Genomic DNA, 19,339 nt, shown 5'->3' with positions numbered 1-19,339 from the left:
AGCTGGCTGAATATGAGCCAGCAGTGTGCCCAGGTGGCCAAGAAGGCCAACAACATCCTGGCCTGTCTCAGAAACAGTGTGGCCAGCAGGATTAGGGAAGTGATTGTCCCCCTGTACTCGACACTGGTGAGGCTGCACCTTGAATACTGTGCTCAGTTTAGGGGCCCTCACTACATGAAAGACATCGAGGTGCTGGAGTGTGTCTAAAGAAAAGCAATAAAGCTGATGAAGGGTCTGGAGAACAAGTGTTATGAGGAGCAGCTGAGGGAACTGGAGAAAAGGAGGCTCAGGAGAGATCTTCTCACTCTCTACAACTACCTGAAAGGAGGTTGTAGAGAGGTGGGGTTGGTCTCTTCTCCCAAGTAACAAGTGATAGGACAAGAGGAAAACAAGCTGCACCAGGGGGTTTAGGATGGATATTAGGAAAAATTTCTTCACCAAAAGGGTTATCAAGCATTGGAACAGGCTGCCCAGGGAAGTGTCTGAATCACCACCCCTGGAGGTATTTAAAAGACACATAGACATGGTGCTTAGGGACATGGTTTAGTGGTGGACTTGGCAGTATTAGGTTAAGAGTTGGATTCAGTGATCAGTTTTCCAACCTAAACGATTCTATGATTCTATAATATTTAACAGCATATGTACTGTTACATTTAAGACAAGTCATAGCATATCTTGCTTTGGAAATCACACATTGGAAATTGTATTTTTAGAATTCAAGGTCTGAGTTGTCCTGCAACAGTCATGTCTATTTTGTCATAAAATCAACCAAATCTGATGACACTAGAGACCTGTAGTACAGTACCCCATCACTGACAGTGATCGACCTCAGGTGCCTAGAGAAAAGACAATGACAAATATATGGAGATACTTCTCAGCATATGCCCCCAGCATGCAATAATTTGTACTCCTGCAACTTCCTAAGCTTGCAATTCATATCTGTGTATTTAATATTCTTGGATGGATTTATTCTTCCAAGAATGTGTCCAACAGATTTTGAATCCATGTACACTGCTTATATCCACCGTACCCAGTGGGAAGAAGTTTCATACTCTGTGTGAAGCAGCAGCTCCTTGTGCCTGTCTCCATCCAACTGATCCTGACTAGTTCCTTATCCTCAAAGGAAGAGAGAGTGATCAGCTCTCCACGCACTTTTTCCGTGCCAGACTCTTTTGAACTCTTGGGCAAATACTCCTTGATTTGACAACCTGTCACTTTTCATTTTGTTAGCTGATGTATAATCCTGTCTACCAACACTTCAATCAAAAAAACAACAACAAAAAAACACCAAAAAACCCCACAAAAAGAACCCTCTCCTGAGTTAACACAGATACATAACAGTGATACAGCATTTTTGTTACTGTTCTATGTGCCCCAACTGTTTCTTTCACTTTTTCTCCATCCACAGGTTTCATAGATTCTCTGGTATCCTTCTTTCCTCTTGATGCCTGAAAGAAATTACTAGTTTTTATGTCTGCACCTTCATCATATTTTCTCCTTGTGCCAGCATGTTAATATTAAGGTTCACCTTCTGCATTTACATTAACAGCTCCTTCACTTACGCCCCCCCGCCCCCCCTCCGGGTGCTTCCCAGTGTCTCCCTCTCCCTGTGTCAGCGAATACCATGTACACTTCCTTCATGTCACCTGCCTTCCCCCGCAGCCAGCCTCCCACGGCCAGTCTGTTATTCCACCCAATCTTGCGCTTAGTCCCTTCTCTCACTTCACAGGTTTCAAATCCTTCTTATTCCTTCCCCCGTCAGACATTTCAAAGACAACTAACTCAGTGAAAGATGACAAGCTCAAAGGTGGGCCTCTCCCGCCCTCCTTTCCCTGCAAATACCTATCTTTATTTTTCTCACTATAACCACGTTCGACCTGCTGCCTTTATCCCCCCTGGGGGCTGCCATGATTTCCTCCTCTTCCCTTCTCTCCTCTGCAACCCCTATCTTTTGATGCCTTCCCTTCCAAAAGAACATTTATTTTGTTCCAGCACGCTGCCTCTCCAGGACAGATGCCTACTTTGTGTTTGAAAGATCACCTGGCATGCTGTGGGCATAAACAGACACGTAACTGTAGATCTGACATCGAGACAGCAGCAAGGCTGACACAGAGCAGCAACAGGGAGGCTGCCCCAGGACGGGCCATAGCCAGAGAGCTGAAAAACAGAGCATCTTAAAAGTCACTGATGATCAAGAACGCCACCCAAAGGCTTACCTTCTCACACCACGCAGCCTTTCGGTGAGTTACAAGCTTCTGCAGTTGGTCACGGAGAGTCATCAGATCTCTGGATAATCTGTCAATTTGCCCAGTCAGACTGTCAGCCCAGGGGCAACTCGAAGTCACCTCTGGCAGCCCACTTTTCTCTTCATGAGCGTCCTGGGACTCGCACGTATTCCCCTCTTCAGCCATATTATCTAGCACAGTTTCCTAGAGAAGAAATAATAAAAGTTACTTTTCAGCAGGAACTAAAATGGTTTCCCTCTCCACATCTTCCTGGTAATTCATAACTAGGATTTCACTGCTGTCATCTCAGTGTACAGTTGCTCCACAATTTCACAGCTATTTTAAGAGATAACCTCCTCAGTTCACTACCACATATTTCTAAGTTAACAGAAAACTTATGTTACTAAACTAGCTCATTTCAGGAAGCACTGCATAGTGTGAGCTGCACTAAAGCATAAAGTAACACTCCTGGAACAGAGATCACCAGTGCTGCAGAAGCTCTAGATTGCCCCTTCCCCTCAAACTTGGGAGGTTGAATGCACTTCTATGGTTTATTTTAAGAAAGTGATGACCAGGAGGGAGATACGTGCTTACCCTGTTCAGGAGAGCCCCATCTGCTGTGTGGCACAGTACGCCATTACACCCACAGAATCCCTTGTGCCCAGGTAAAACTCTACAAGTTGCAGGACCCCAAGAGATCCTTGCTTCAGGCTGGTCAGGAGCTCTGTCAGCTCTGCTGGACCATGACCACCTAGCTGGTTCTATAATTACTTCTGCAACTGCCTTGGGAGATAGCAACCATTATTTGAAATACTCAAACAAATGCCAAATAATTCCAGAGTCCTTGAAATGCATGGACCTATACACCGTGGTGCACAGATTATGTAGAAACACAGTTTTCAAGCCAGGGTAGCAGAGCATAACTAAAGGACCCAGGCCTCCTGACTCAAAAGAGTATTAAATATTTATTTCCATATTGTTATCAAGAAGACATTAAATAAGAGAGGTCATAATCTCTTTTAAAGACATAATTTGCATTCAAAATTATCTTCACGAATTGGAGAAGTAATTTGAAAACAGCAAGAGGAAATGCAGCAGTTGAGCAGCATGGTCTACACAGGGGCAAGGAAAAACCAAATGCATAATTACTGGCTCAGCAGCAACACTGCTGGAAGAGAAGTCAGAAAACCAAAAGTCACCAATGTCATACTGTTAAAGTCAAGTACCATTTTAGGAAGTATAAACACAAGTCTCCATGACAGAAGAGTGCTGACTGTAACACCAACATACGGGTGAGGTGCCTTAAGTTAAACACAGACAAATGGGAGAGAAAGTCCTGTATGGGAGCAGCAACAACCATCAGAAATTTGAATGAATGGCCTACCAGGAGACACTGAGAGAACCAATTTTGTTTAACCTAGAAACAGGGACTGGGAAGGCAGTGACGTGCTAACAGCCTTCACTTGCATAAAAGACAGCTATAAAGAGGATGGGAATATTTTTTCCACCCTCTTTCTTCTCTGCAGGTAGGTTAAAAACTGTGGTTTAATTCACAGCAAGAGATTCTTAGGCTCATACAAGAAAAAACTTTGTAAGATAGCTCAGAATGGCAAAAGACACCCCACAAAACCTCCTTTCTCAGTGAGCATCACCATTGCAAGCTGGCACAAGCAGTGCTGAGGGCCAGCAGCTTATGCTGCCCAAAGGTCCAGCAGCTCATGACAACGCAGAGATGTTCTGGGGACCCGACAGGCTACGAAACTGAACAGAAATAACAAAGCTTTTTGGTTTTGTTGGGATTTTTTGATGATTTGTTTGTGTTTTTTTTTTTTAATTTGAAATTTATTACAGAATTTTAAGGTAACGTTACTGCAGTCACTTCAGTTGCTGTAGTTATGTCATGCCCCCGCCCACAACCCTCAGGAAGACCTGGCAGTAGCTCTGCAAGAATCATGCCACCCATCAGATCAGCAATGCAAAACATAGGTTAAGTGGAAAGAGAAAATCACTGCATCCTCAAAGCACATCTCATTCCCATACATCCTACAGCATCCGAGAACAACCACCATCTTCAGCAAAACAAAAGAAAAAGGCAAAATGTCCATCCAGCCTGTTGAACAATTTATAAAAATGTGCTGGTCAGGTTTTTTGCAAGCATTTATTTAGGACTTAACTCCAGGAAGCACATTAACGCTCACAATAATCCCCACACTGTTCAATGTGTCAGAGGCAAAGGTTTTGGTGGATACACCAAAATGCCATAACACTTGCAGCTACATTTTGCCTATTTGGAGCCAGGCTTCTGCTAGTGTTGATGCTTCCCAAACAACCCTAAGATGGTAGACACATAAAGCAAAAACCAGCATAGAACTCATGGCAATTTTAATGGCTCTGCAACAGAAGTACTCTTTAAGAGAGGTGAGGTAATTTTACACTCCTTTGCCTTGCTTTTAGTATAGAACATGGCATATAGGCAATTAACAGTCAGCTCACTGATTCCCAAAATTTTGTAAACTCATACAACTAATGTGCTGCTCTAAAGAATTATTTTCAGCAACTGTCAATGGGCAAGAGTTGTAGAGAGAATTGAGATGGATGGTACCGTTTACACTCACTTGAAAAATCGTAAGATGCACAGAGAAAGGCTTATTGATTTTCTTATGATCATTCAACACAGTTCAAGGGGAAATCAGCAATTTCAACACACTATTTGGCTGGGAAAAATGAAGTTGTTTTCAATATCAGCTGCTTGCAAATTTAGTTGTTCTCAAGTCTGCAATAAAGCTTAGAGGTCCCTCTTCTGAAAAGCCATTCAATTTTAAGAAAATGTATGATTGTTATGTTTAAAAAACATTAAAGAGATGAAGATCAGGCAATTTCATTTGTGTTAACTATATGAAATTCTGCCACTCTGCCCTCTTAGCTGAGCAAGTCTTATGAAAGAAAACAGAGGGATGAAGGAGAACTAACATGCCTTATTTTACCAAAGGTTTTTTTTCCTTTTTCTCAAGTGCTGTGGAAAAGTTGGTTTGCAACATTTATTTTTGTGGGAGGGGGCCTTTGGAAGTGGTCAGCTATTTGTTAGAGTCAAAAAAGCTGCACCCTTCAAAATCAGTTTGATTCATTACCATCCACTGCCAATAAACTGGTTCCAGCTGCTTCCACTCCAGAAAGGCTTCTAGTTGCATGGTTTCAGACTCCAGAAGCTGTAATAGCTAGAGGAAAGGAGACAAAGGAAGGAAAATCAGGTAACGTTGGTCACTTGTGAACTAAATGAAAAGTGTGCTTGGTCTGAAGTACAAAAAGAGGTACACAGGTACAGAGGACAACACTATGTTACTTTACAAGAATATTTTATAACCAGCTGCGGAAACGTGATGTGAAACACTTTTCCCAGCATCACCAATTTATTCCTCACCCCAAAAGTGCAAACACCATCAGCTTTTGTATAAATAAATGTGAGTTTCCATATTGTTTTGAGCGATCAAAGAGCCATAATTCCGATATATTAAAGCCTAGATACATGACCATCTTCAAATCTTGTATGCCTCTTGACTACCAAAATAAGCTATGTTTCTCCAAGAGCACTTTTTTTTCCATTCACCCACATTTATCAAGGCTGTAAGTTCTAAACAACAACTTCTCTTCCAGGGCACGCACAGCCTTCTCTCAGCTAAACCTTACACCATTGGTCTTGGACTGGGTCTCCTCATATTCAGTAGTAATGACCCCAGCTGTGATATACAGGTATCTCCACTAGTCCAACGTATTTCCTTCCCATGCTGCTCTCACACCTGTAGAAAACTCAGAAGTTCAGTATCTCCAGTCCCCTCTGCCTCCTCCCTGGAAACCTTTCATCCCCTATTCATATCACTCAAATTGAGAGGATCTCTGATGCTCTGAAATAGCATGGAAGAACTCCCTCTAAAAATGTTATGCATTTTCTAAATTGTCTGATCTGCTGCCTGAGGAATCCCTCCCTTTACCTGAGAGCACTTGAAGGAGAGAAGTTACGTTCTAGCTACAGAAATTATAATTTTTTCATATATATCTATACGTAACACACATGTATACACACACATATATGAAGAAAGAATCATTCCAAGACTAAATATTTACATATCGGTACAACAACAGTTCTTGGAAAGAATAAAATTAGGTATAACTCTGAGCTTACCAGCTTTAAAAATTTCAGTACTGACCATATATTTGAAATTAACTATTTTATCACCAACCTGACGCCAAAGGCGACTGTTTAAGATGACACACAAACGGTATATGGTCTCAAAGACAATGATAAGGACCAGATCAGTACCAGTTAAACCCACCTGATATAGACAACTATCTTCTGCCCGCTTTCTTGGGTTTAGTTACTTACCACATAGCATATAATTTAAGTAACTGCAAAGCATGAGATGACTTGGCAATTTTATTCCGCAGATACAACTTTAAGATAAAGAAATCAAGGAAAAGAATGCATTTTGCAAGAGTAACTGCTGGAAATTATGAGCAGTTTGCTCTATAACACTGCTGGATCCAAAATACAATTATTACACATTTGTTCATACAACTGACACTTGGCATGATGCTTAATGACTTTGGTAGTTTCAAGCTCAGCTGGTATATGAAAGGTGGAAGAATGAGTTTCTGTCTCCTTTTTGCTTTTCTCCTTTTTTTCATAGGTATATCTACAGCACAAACGGCTTACATTTTGTGATCTGATGCTGGCAATAAAACCCAGCCAAAAAGTTGATTAAATATTCAGACAACAGCTAAGTTACTTGATTTTAAAGTAGCTTTGTAACGCAGTCGTGAGCTGTGTATGATTGCAGTATGAACATGTCTTGTGACAGCTAAAGAGGGCTGAAGGTTGAAATGGGGAGCTTTTCATTTTAAGCCTTCAAAAAAAGATCTTAGTAAAAACATAATCATCTTTAGTTTTAGTCTCATTAGAGGAGCTCCTGAATGTTAAAAAAGCCATATGCCACTTGCTTTCACACTACAACTGAAAGGATACGGTTCTAAAACTTCACCAGCATATCATTTACAGGTTTGGAGTTAACTGACCTTAACAATAATCAAAGCTTCCTCTCAAGCCTTTCAGGATCATTTGTGGTTTGGGGTTTGTTTTTTTCCTTGGGTTTTGTTTTGGGTTTTAGTTTAGTTTTGGTTTTTTTTTTTAACTGCTCCATTCGTCATGCAAAACTTGAACAGCTCATTTGAAAACATTCATCTGACTCACCTACTTATCGCATCCTCACCATTCACTAAGGTATTACCACCCTCAGAAATCTCAGGCCAGCAACTGCACGCTAGATTGTTTCTGCCATAAATGAGTAATGGGATGACTACACCGCTCATCCTAGGAGGACAGTTTTCAACCTAGCTGGAACGCACCGTGACAGCGTTAGGCCGCCTGCAATAGCCAACATTTGAGTTTCTGCCCCACGGGACTGAAGGTGCTGTTCCTGGATGCCAATATCCCCTGCCATCCTTTATATGCAAGACTCTGATGTTATTGCAGCACGGAGAACAAAGCAAAACACAATAAAAACTAATGTACTACAAGTATCCTTGAGATACCTTAGCAAAAAAACATAAAAGCAAGCAAAGATTCAAGGCAGGACATTGGATTGTGTGCCTGCATGCCATGAATTTGGTCACAAGCAGAGTCTCCACGTCACCCAGAGGTGATAGCCTTTCACTCAGACATACCTGCACTCAGCAAATGACCAGGTGTCCATACCAGCCACCTTCTTTCCCCCAGCCTCATCCTTAAATCAAGCTGCTCTTGAGCATTTAGTGTTTTTTAACTAAGCTATGCATTTTGTGACGCATACGTTTTCCTAGGTCGCTCATTGCAGTCACGCCACAGCTGGCATTTCAGCTGCATTTGCAACTGTGGAAACCAAAGCCCAAATTGTACCTCTGCATTTCCCCAAATACAGTACCTTTTCTTATTCATTCACATTCTTATTCAACCGTACCATCAACAGTTCACACAGAGGTGACTTTATATGCAATAAGCAGTTCCACTTCTGTTACATAAACCTCTCAAGACGCAAGACAAATTTGCAAGCTGCAGCTAAAGCTGTCTGCTCATTTTTATTGACCTAAGGACCCAGATGTTGTCATGCCTCCTAATGAAATTTAAAGACTAACATCTGCAGAGAAGCATTAATTTTGTCTCATGAACGAAGTGAAGCAGCAAGTCAAAAATGTGCCTCACATGGATACCTAAGTGATGCTTAGGGATAACATATGAAAATTGTCTTCCCCTCCACATAAAATTAAGACAATGAAATCCGTTTCCTCCATTCTTCTGGAGGAAGTTACTGTTCTAAAATACTTACACTGAGAGAAAAAGTAATGACAAATTCAAATTGCTCATCTCTGTGGAGAAGTAATTCCATAATGAATGCTGAGAGCAAACACTTTGCAGTAACAACTTCTCTAAACCATTGTAAAGAAACCATCACTGTTGCGAGCGACTTGCAAGCAACAGCTTTGCCATAGAGAGTAAACTGTGCTTAACTGAGCCTTCCCAGAGCCCGCTGCCAGGAAACCTCAGAGCGATGCAGAAGAACATAAAGAACAAGCTTCTCTGTAAAGAACAAGCTTTGCTCCTTCCGACCTGCAGCTGTGATCTCCAAGGCCAAACATCCCACATCCAATGTGGCTCACAGAACTCAGGAAACTTTAGGAACTTCAGCTGCAGAAGTCCTAGGGGACAACATCTTCTAGGTGGTTTTGGATACTCAACAAGAGGCCAAAGCCGAGTCCTCTTTGGTATCCACAAACCTAACTCGCACAAAAATAATTATGTAAACATATTTGTAATTACTTTTTCTGTTGAGATATTAATCTTTTTCATATTATTTACTAGCATATTACTAAATTCATTGATGCCTGCAGACTGTTACAAAAATCAATATTTAGTAATTTGCAGCATAATGCATCCTTCTCACAGGTTCAGTTCCAGAGAGCTCCCCGCAACGAGTATTTAATCTCTGATGCCCACAGATCATAATTCAACTACCATATCAGTGGCAAAAGTATTTTTAATCAAAAATAGCTCTGCCAAAATATTCAGAAAATTATCCTATTGTTAGACACATAAAAAAATGGTCTTTTAGCAATAAATTATGTTTCTTGGCTCAGAGACAAAATACTGCTGATTCATCACGTATTCACATATGACTGTAGATAGAAAACTTGCCTTGGACTCCAGATCGCTGCCAACCTCACTCCAAATGCCAATATCTCAAGCGTGACTCAACTTTTTGGGACAGGGTTGGATTAGTATGAAAGCCTATACAAGGAAAGTATCAAGAGACTATTTCATACTTTTATTTGTTTAATAATCATGGAATCATAGAATGGTTTGAGTTGGAAGGAACCTTAAAGATCACTGAGTTCCAACCCTCCTGCCCTAGGCAGAGACACCTCCCACTAGACCAGGTTGCTCAAAGCCTAATCAACCTGGCCTTGAACACCTCCATTGATGGGGCATTTCTGGGCTGCCAGAGCACATTGCTGGCTTGTCTTGAGCTTCTCGTCCACGAACAGCCAAGTCCTCCTCAGGGGTGCTCTCAATCCATTCTCAGACCAACCTGTATTTGTGCCTGGGATTGCTGTGACTCAGGTGCAGAACCTTGCACTTGGCCTGATTGAACTTTATGATCTTGACACAGGCCCACCTCTCAAGCCTGTCCAGGTCCCTCTGGATGGCATCCCTTCCCTCCAGCATGTCAACCGCACCACACAGCTTGGTGTCATCAGCAAACTTGCTGAGGGTGCACTCAATCCCCCTGTCCATGTCTCCGACAAGGATGTTTAACAGCACAGGTCCCAGCACTGACCCCTGAGAAACAACACTTGTCACTGGTCTCCACCTGGACATTGAGCCGTCGACCGCAACCCTTTGTGTACAGCCATCCAGCCAGTTCCTTATCCACCGAGTGGTCCATCCATCTAATCCATGCCTTTCCAATTTAGAGACCAAGATGTCATGTGGGACAGCATCAAATGCTTTGCATTAGTGCGGGTAGATGACATCTGTTGCTCCCCCCTTATCTACCAATGCTGTAGCAACAATTGAAGAATAAGAAATGGTTTTACTCAACCTGAGTTTTGGTAATCTGAATACCACTTCTGAATATCTAAGAACTGCAGGAGAGAAGAAAAGCAGAGAAGTTCCTTCCAAAAAATACAAAGAAAGGGGTAAACACACATGAAAAAGTTACATTTTTACATTTACAATTACAAAAGTTACAAAATTTACCTTACCAGAAGTAAACTGGGATTAAGGCTTTAGAGACCAACCAAGCACCAGGTGAAATAAATTACAACACATCTTTATGTCTGCTACTAATACAAAACTCCCTTATCAAAAAAACCAAGCAAAACTTGACCAATGAGAGCCTCTCAGAAATCAGGCTGATAGCTGCATGACATTTGGTTTTAAATGGCATGTACTGCCCAAATTGCACATTGGCAGGGCTAAGTTTTGAGGCCCCTTCACCAAAACGACAGAGAAAATCTTGACACCATAAACATCTGAGGCTGGGGAAAAAAACCAACACCGTAGGTGGACACACTCAGTGCTCCAAGATTCAGTTCCACATTGTGATTTCTTCAGAAGCAAAGCTGGTTTAAGACGTTCCCACATATCCCTTGAAGGCTGAAGCTAAAATAAATAGGCCTGAAAACTAGAAAGTCACGCTGGAGTAGTGTGAAGTACAAGCAGCTGAAGAGCAAAAACCAACAGACCAATAAGCAGCCTCCAGCCACAAGGCAAATAAAGATCCACTCAAGTAGTTTCTCTGCCTGTGAAATATTGCTGAGGGTTGAGACAGAGCAGAAGAAACACTGCAGCCCAACCATCATAAGGCGGGTGGATCAGAAAGGCTCCTGGATGACAAAAGTGGTTGAGAACTTCTCCCACTACTAGTTATGGGCCCTATAGGGACCTTGACCAAAACGCAAGTAGGAACGGGGAAAAGCCCTCTGTGGCTCCAGAAGTGGGTACTTCTGTGTCTGCTAAGCATCATCTCTTTTGGAATTGTAATGGTTGGGCTGGTTGGGGTTTCTTTTGTGGTGCAGACTATAACGGAAAACAGGACTTGGACCTTTTGCAGAAGATAAAATACATAAAATACAAACCACAACAGCTCTGGGTGGAGGAGTGTAATTCCAGATGCCTGGATGTGTGCAAAACATCAAACAGTTAAAATAAAATATGTGACTTTTCCATTCACCAACACCAGTTTTATACCACCACAGCTCAAAACTTCACTTCAGCTGTCTCAGGTTTACATTGCTGAGAGAACGGAATCAAACCACTAGTTAAAATCTTAAGTGACAAAGATCATCATTATAAAACATAATTGCTATTTGTGGAGGGATTTAGAAAACAGCTGTTTAAAATGACACTGGAAGAAAATGGAATTTAAAGCAAACAAAATGAGGCATTTGGCACATAAAAATTGTACTACAGCTTTCACGCTGATAGGCAATGAACTGAGATGTACTAACAATGACATTCATTTGCAGAGGAACAGGTCAATGAATAGACCACTTTGCTTGCTTTTTTTTTTTCCCTGTGGAAATGGCACATATTAAAACAGGGAAAAAAAGATCAGGAAAGAGAAGACTGAAGCGTTGAGTTTTATATTTTAACAGCCAAGATCAAGATGTATGAGAATGGAAAAGGCACACATTTTCTTCCCCAAAGATACCACTGATTTTGGTGCCTAAATTGGCATACCTGAAGAGCCAAATTTTTTGGCAGTACGAAGTACCCTTAGCTGAATATATGCTCAGTTCAAGCACATCCAGTAGGTACCAAAAATCACAATTTACTTTTAAGAAACGTCAGCCAGAAGATTTCAAAGGAAAGCACCAAATTGTATCATAGTACTGCCTGACAGCTGTTCATATTGTATTGCCAATCAGAACCCCCATGTAGCTGATGTCAAAAAAAGACTATTATTCATCTGCTTTTATTCAGACTGGTTTTGTACACAGAACAAAGCATTATCCATACTCATTTTTTTCTTTTTATCCCCCCATAGACTTTCCCATTTTCCTATATTTTTAACAGACCGCAAAAACTCACGTAGCAACCAACAGAAACAAGCAATTTCTAAATTGTTTTTTAAACTCATCTGAATTCAGAATTGATGCTACACTTCTGAACAGTACCAATATCCTGGTTTCTGTATGTTTCCACACTGGATGTTACTACACCATGAAGAAGTACAAGTCACAGGAGGAGCATTTCCTTTCTTCTGTGTGTGTGTTATGACTATGAACTTCAGCAGGGGAACAAACCCTTTAGGTTTTACCCTCCCCTCCTTTATTATCCCATCCATCCTTGCCACCAGCTTATTATAGCCACCTGCTGTGTCCTTCCTTGACATTCCTATCCCACATTTGGCAGTGAATAGACAAAACCACTACCCTTATACACAGCTAAAGAAATGCTGCTGCTTCTTTTTCTTTTTTTTTTTTAAACCTGTATTGCAAACACCTACTAAGCCAAGAGGTTGGCTTTTTTTCTTCCCTTGAGCTTTAGTACTTTCTCTTCGAAAGAAAGGGCTATGTAGCAAAAGTTATGCATAAGCGACCTCTTAAACTGTTTTCTGTATGGGTTCATCTGTTCTCAACTGAGTAGACCACAGGCTTCCATTCCCAAAGGCCACATAAGGCTCTCAAGCCTCCTCTTCCCTCCCTGTCTGCTCCCTGTAAGAAGTGGGGCTTGGAGGCAAAACAGAAGTGCCTTCCTTACGTAGACCTTCCCACAACTGCCCGCCAGATCCCTGCCACCTTCTTTTGCCCTGTAAGGACCATGTGGTCCTTAACCTAGGACTGGATGAGCAGCTCTGCTTCAAAGGACAGCTTGTCCAGGATGGAGCTGCCTAGCATCACGTGCCCTCCCAGGGCACCACTGGATGTACATCATTCCTAGGACTGGCTTGAATAGCCTCCACAGCAACAGAAACCCAACCTCTAAGCACTAATAAATATAAATGTTAAATAAAATTTAGCTCTCACTGAAAGAGAAGCATAAAGAAGAATGGCTTTCACCACTGGAGACGCAACGGCGCCCAGAAATATCACAGATATTCGTGTCAGTTAAACACTGTCGATATGCGGATTAGTCTCAGCTTGCCAACTTGATATGAATACAGTTTCTCCCAGCCTAGCTCTTCTTTGACAAGCCATCATAGCCTATCATGCATGCAGATATTTTCATACATTTTAAAATATGCACTATTGACTAGAGAAACTACTAATTTAAAGTCTGCTACAGTCTCCCTTGTGTCAATTAACTTCTCTTGCTAGTCTCTTAACACAGTCCTTTAAATTAAGCGACAAACACATTTAAAAAGAACCACAAATCTGCAACAACTTGCAAAGCATGAGGAACAGCTGATTTTATAACTCTATTTCCTCGGCTGCTTAAGAAAACCAAGAAGACCTGCCAGTAGAGCTGAGTTAACATTATGGGCCAATTGCACAGAAAGTTTAATTTTGCAAGGCTATAAAAAAAGCTCTATCAGTCTTTTCCCAATCTGAGCTGCATTCTCATCTCTAAACAACACATTTCAGTTCAGTTCAGCTTTCCAGCAACAGTTTAGTTGTGACCATTGCAATATATGAATTTGTCTGTAGCTTGCTTCTTTAACTGGCATGAGGGTGGAGAATGCAGTGCTTGACTTTCCAGATGGGTCAAGTGTCTTTCTGATGTAGCAGTGGATGCAGGACAGCACAAGTCCCACTGAGGGATCACAAGATCATCATAGCTCTGGGACACTTCAGGATCAGCCTTCATCAATAGCCGTATTTTGGCACAAGAGCAGAGAGACAAGCCTGAACTCCCTTTCCTGTTAGAAGCTGATAACTGATTTTTCTTTTGGATGAAAACAACAACAGTAAAGACTCCACAAGCAAAGATGCTCTGCACTCTCTAGTGGCTACTGTTAGCCTCAAGGCACAGTTCAAGAGACAGGTTATAAATTTTAAAGCTCCTCACCTTAACATTTCTTTCCCGAGATTTGATTTGTTCCTTCAGGGCCCAATACCCCAGTTAAGATCCAATAGGCTGGACCAATGAGACCCTTTCAGACTCCATTACCAAAGAACGGCAGCATGTAAGTAACTCTCACTCTGAAGTCTCCTACCAAGGAAGGTCAAGAGGCAGCACGATCAGGGTATTTTGCTATCAATGTGGACACAAGACACACCTCTCACACCGCACATGTCACAGTGCCCACAGCAGGCACACCAGCCTCAGCTGACCCAGCTGGTAAATGGGAATTTCATCATTCAGCTTACAGACACCAGACACGAAGCTGGTACAACCTCTTCCAAAGCACCATATGGGACCACAGGGCCTGCCTGGCCTCCCTGTGCTGGCCCAAAGCATCACCTGAACTGGGGCAGTTTGGTCCCACCACTGGGATTTTTAGCACTTCCACCAAAAAAAAATTATCCGATGACAAAGCACCTCAGCCTTGTCTCTCCAGCTTATTAATTCCAGCTGCATTGTCTCAGGTGGAATTATGTTATAGTATGTCACTGTCATTGTCACTGTCACAGCATTCAAATTATGTTAAGTACGGCATAAAACAAGCAAAAGCACAAAAGAGGCAGTGAAACTCAGTATCATCCTATCAGTTTTTCTGTCACTGGCAATCACAACCAAGTGTTCATATCAGTCAAGCCACATAGTGCAGTTCCTACTTCAGTGCAGAACGCATCTACTGTGTTTGAGAGATACCTTCCTTTCTTATGGTGTAGGAGATATTGCTGCTATATAGTCCAACAATTTATAGAGTCCGTGATGAACCACTGCATCGTTTTTCAAGGACCAAGAACTCTACATGCTTGGTCAATAAAATGTACTAAGTAATAACTCATCCAAAAAAAAGAAGGCGATGGCAACTCCAGAACTGCAGCTCTATTAACTCCTCTTTTTTTGTATGGATAAGTTTAGCTGAAGGCAATATTAGTGACAAATTGCAGCCTAGGGAAATTTTTAGATCAAGGTAATAATGCCATGAGGTAGAATGATTTGCTTTAGTGCTGCTATATAATGCTGCCAGTTCTTCCAATGGGACACTAATTGCAGCCAGAGGCCACCTTGCTTAAAAAATACCTAAAGAAATACTTTAGCACTAAAACTGTCTGGAGTAATCAAAAAATAGAGCATCCTTCCCAAGAAGGGGCACTGGGAAGGTGAAATCGGGTATGGAGTTCAACAATGAAGTGATTCACGGCTGGATGACAAGCTAGTGCTTGTCAGCTGAAGAAGCTGGTCTCACATCAACACTGTCATCTGTGGAGCACAACCACGCAGGTAGGAAGGGACGTCTGGAGGTCTGTAATCCAATCTCATGCTGAAAGCAAGGTGCTCAGGGCTCTCTCCAGCATGTCCCAAATACCAGCAACAGACACGTCACCCCTTCTCCAGAATCTGGTTCCAGAGTTTGACCACCCTCGTGGCAACTTTTTCCCCTTATATGTGGCCAGGATTTCTCACATTCCAGCTTGTGTCCATGCCCCTTCTCCTGTCCCAGTGCACCTTTGAGAATAGCTCAATGACTCATGCTCCAGCCCTGGCCACCTCAGCGGCCCCAGTGGACTTGCTCCTATATGCCACTGTCCTGTGCTGGGCAGCCCCAACCGGACACCCTGTCCTTGGTCTCACAAGGACTGAAAGGGAGGGGATCCCTTCTTTCCTTGGCCCCACTGGCTCCACTCCTCCTAATGCAGCCCAGGATGCAGTCTTTGCTGCCTGGGTGCACTACTGCCTCCTGGGTAACTTTTTGTCCACCTAGACCCCCAGGAGCTGGTGGTTTTTTTTGCAAAGCTGCTTATTAGGCAGTCGGCTCCCAGCCCTGTTGCAAGGAGCTACTCCATCCCAGATGCAGGCCTTTGCATGAGCTTTCACTGAGATTCCTCAGGCTCCTCTCAGCTCTTTTCTCCAGCCCACCTCGGTCCCCCTGAAGAGCAGTGCTTCCCTCCACTGTATTATTCACTGCTGTGCCCAATTTGGTATCATCTGCACACCTGCTGGTGGTGTGCTCCATCCCATCATCCAAGCCACGAACAAGATGTTAAACAGTACTGGCCCAAAAGCAGATCTCAAAGAGACGGCACTAACAACCAGAGACCAATTTGAGTTCAGCTGCCCAACCAATTTTCCATTCACATCATCACTCACTCCTCCAGCCTACCCTTCACTAACTCGGCTGTAAGGATCTAAGGATTTTCTGTTAGTGATACATAAACACAGGCACATTCTCTGTCTCTATCTGCCTTTTTGAAAGCTCTTTAACTACATGTCTCTGCCTTCTTCTGGGATGGGACGCTCCACACCGCTTTGAAAGAGAACCACCAGCAGGATCTGAGGGGACTGCGGAGGTGGAAAGTGCGTGTCCCAGAGCAGGCGGAACTGAACCAGACGGTAACAGCAGGCATTAGATGAGTGGAAAACCATCTGACACCACAGACAGTTGCAGGGAAGGAGAAACAGAGGAGATTGTTTTGATCATATTCATTCTTTGAGATTTAAAGCAGTTTAGCTCCTGCAGGGGCTTCTTTCTTTCTTTCTACAGCATGAGGAAGAGTCACTATATACACTTCTAGGCTCTCCAGCCTCCCTAAATTAACTCTCCCACGGGTACCCATTCATCCCTTTTCCTGTCATCAACCCCAAACTTCCACTCTGACTTCCAGCTGCTTCTTGGCCCTGGATAGTCCTTGTCCATCTTCCAGACAGGATCTGGAAGCCAACCCCCACTGCTTCTGGAGGGGGATAAAACCTCCAGCAGCAGCACAAGGACAATCAGGGAAGTTAGAAGACAACTGGTCCACTGTCTGCCCCAACGGCAGACCATACAAAGCATCCAAAGGCAAGTCATTTAAAAGTCATCTTTTCTGAAATTGACTTGAATCTGCCTTAGAAATACCAATATACATTATCTTGCACAATTTGCTTGCTCTTGCTTCTACAGTGCACAGCTGGACAGTCTTTCACTTTCTTAAGGAGGATCAGGAGCTCAGCTACAAGTAGACACTGTCTAAAAGTAGCTTTGAAGCCATCTGACCTCTGTAATTCTTCCTGATTTTACACGGATGACAAGGGTTGCATCTGTTCTGCCTCATTTTTGCAAATGAATACCTGATCTACTCTTTCCAACAGGTTTTAATAACTACTATAGCAAATCATGTTTTATGTGATAAATGTCAGCAAATGAACTGAAAACCCAATTGCCTACGGTATTTCGGAAGGAAAATGACATGGCAGCTTACCCTCTCCTTCTGTAGAGGGAATCATTAAAAAAAGGCAAGAATAAAATTCTTTGTTCCTGCCACGCAGCACGGGGTGGGCAGCACACGCTGTCACTGACAGTTTCTTTGCTTTCTTAGTGCTCATTCTTTCCTTGTGATGAAATGCAAAAAGGAAAAATGATATCTGAATCACTGAGAGGTGTTTTTTTTTATTTCATTTTAAAATTGTTTTTCTCAGTAGCCACTCTCCTACTCTACAGGAAATACATAACAACCACCAAATCACCCCATTTGTAAGACAGTATTCATTGCTGCTCCAGCAATTGTAAAGAGGGGTTCCCAGGTACACAGATGGGAGAAGCCAAATACAACACCTTTTTCCAATTTCAATAGCCTTCCATGCACCAAGCTTCAAACCAACAGAGCCTTCTCCCAGAAAAAACAACAGTAAATAGTAAGTATTCTGCATTTTGAAGGTGATCTAGGCAGTCCCACTAAGAGGACCAAAAGACTTTAATATATTGTACTGAACATCCTAATGCACAAGGAAAATGTGGGTTTCCCAGTATAGCTCATCCTCCCTGCGGGCTCTGAGACTCTACCCATCGCAGTGTAGCAGATTTCACTGTGCACAGCACCACAGGAGGCATTCTGCTCCTGACATCACACCACCAAAAGGCTAGAGATATCTAGAGAGGAAAAAAATACCAAATCTTTCAACCGACATAACCCGTGGACATTTAAAGCCAGTTCTTGCTCCATCATTCAGCTTATATATCACTATCAGGGCACCAAGAGGAAAGCAGCAGTCTAGGACAGGGCAGGACTCTCGGAAAGGCTCAGAAAGCCAGCTCTGAGCAGCCAAGTATCACTGTCATGCTCCTCACTCCGCTCATCATACCCCAGCACAGAGGCTATATTTCGTTTGAGCCTGCAGGTGACCTTCAAATTAAATGCATCCTTAGAGCCTCCACTCTTTCTTCCTTGAAAAACCACCATCAAAAATCAAGTACTCCGGATCATTCAGCTCCCTCAAGCTTTTTTTGTGTGAGCCTCCAGGCCTCCTGCATTTAGGTGCTGGAGTCCCATGTATAATTCAATATGTTATCAGATCTGCTCTCCTCTGCAATATTAATATGTCAGCTCCCATGTTAGTTCTCACCAATCTGACTACCATGCATGTAAAATGTCTAAAGTAACTGTGGCTGGAACGACAACACAAAACACTAAGTAATTTAACAGGGGAAAAAAAAGCATTGGCTTTGACTGGCAGTGCTGTTCAGAGCACATGGCAGGAAGGATGTTTTACACTTTTAATGCACAATCCAGCAAGATAAGTCCAAAGGTTGGAAATGGAACCATTCAAAGTTAAAAAGTGCCAGAATTCAAGTTGCCTAAACAACACTAATTTGACCATCCCATGTGTATAAGCTCTAGAACTACATGATCCAAATATTTCCCTCCATAATCTATCTCACCAAGGGCACAGCACGGCTGGTGCTCACTCCACAAGCTATTCCTTTTCCTTTTAAATTGCATATTATTCTGTCTATTCTTCAGAGAGAAGCCATGGACTTATTTGCTATACATCATTCAGATCCCATTCTGTAGACAGAAATTTTATCTTCCACATAAACAAGTTATCTTTCCTAATGACCCATGTGAGATGAGATGATAGTATTATTGTCGCTTTACAAATGGGAAATGAAAGCAGAGAGATGAAAGTTAAATGCTTCCATTTCTTTTGGATGCCTTAACTGGGTCTTCTGGGACACGATTTTCAGAGAATTTAAAAATTACTGTAAAGCACT

The 19,339-nt window shown here is 42.4% G+C and overlaps 1 protein-coding gene across 1 annotated transcript in view; it reads right to left on the bottom strand.

Moving 5' to 3' along the window:
• The window catches only part of LOC106888836 (chromosome unknown open reading frame, human C14orf80), a 104,615-nt gene that overhangs the window by 32,850 nt on the left and 52,426 nt on the right, over window positions 1-19,339 (bottom strand). The window contains exons 7-8 of the mRNA XM_014943342.1: window positions 5,354-5,440; window positions 2,217-2,429 (exon numbers count right to left, since the gene is read on the bottom strand). Coding sequence (XP_014798828.1) covers window positions 2,217-2,429; window positions 5,354-5,440 — 300 coding nt within the window. The remainder of the gene's footprint in view (window positions 1-2,216; window positions 2,430-5,353; window positions 5,441-19,339) is intronic.

The sequence above is a fragment of the Calidris pugnax genome, unplaced genomic scaffold (assembly GCF_001431845.1).
Source record: "Calidris pugnax isolate Ruff unplaced genomic scaffold, ASM143184v1 scaffold63, whole genome shotgun sequence".
Lineage (NCBI taxonomy): Eukaryota > Metazoa > Chordata > Aves > Charadriiformes > Scolopacidae > Calidris > Calidris pugnax.
Note: the sequence above shows the minus strand (reverse complement) of the source record. Positions and strands in the feature narration are given on the sequence as shown.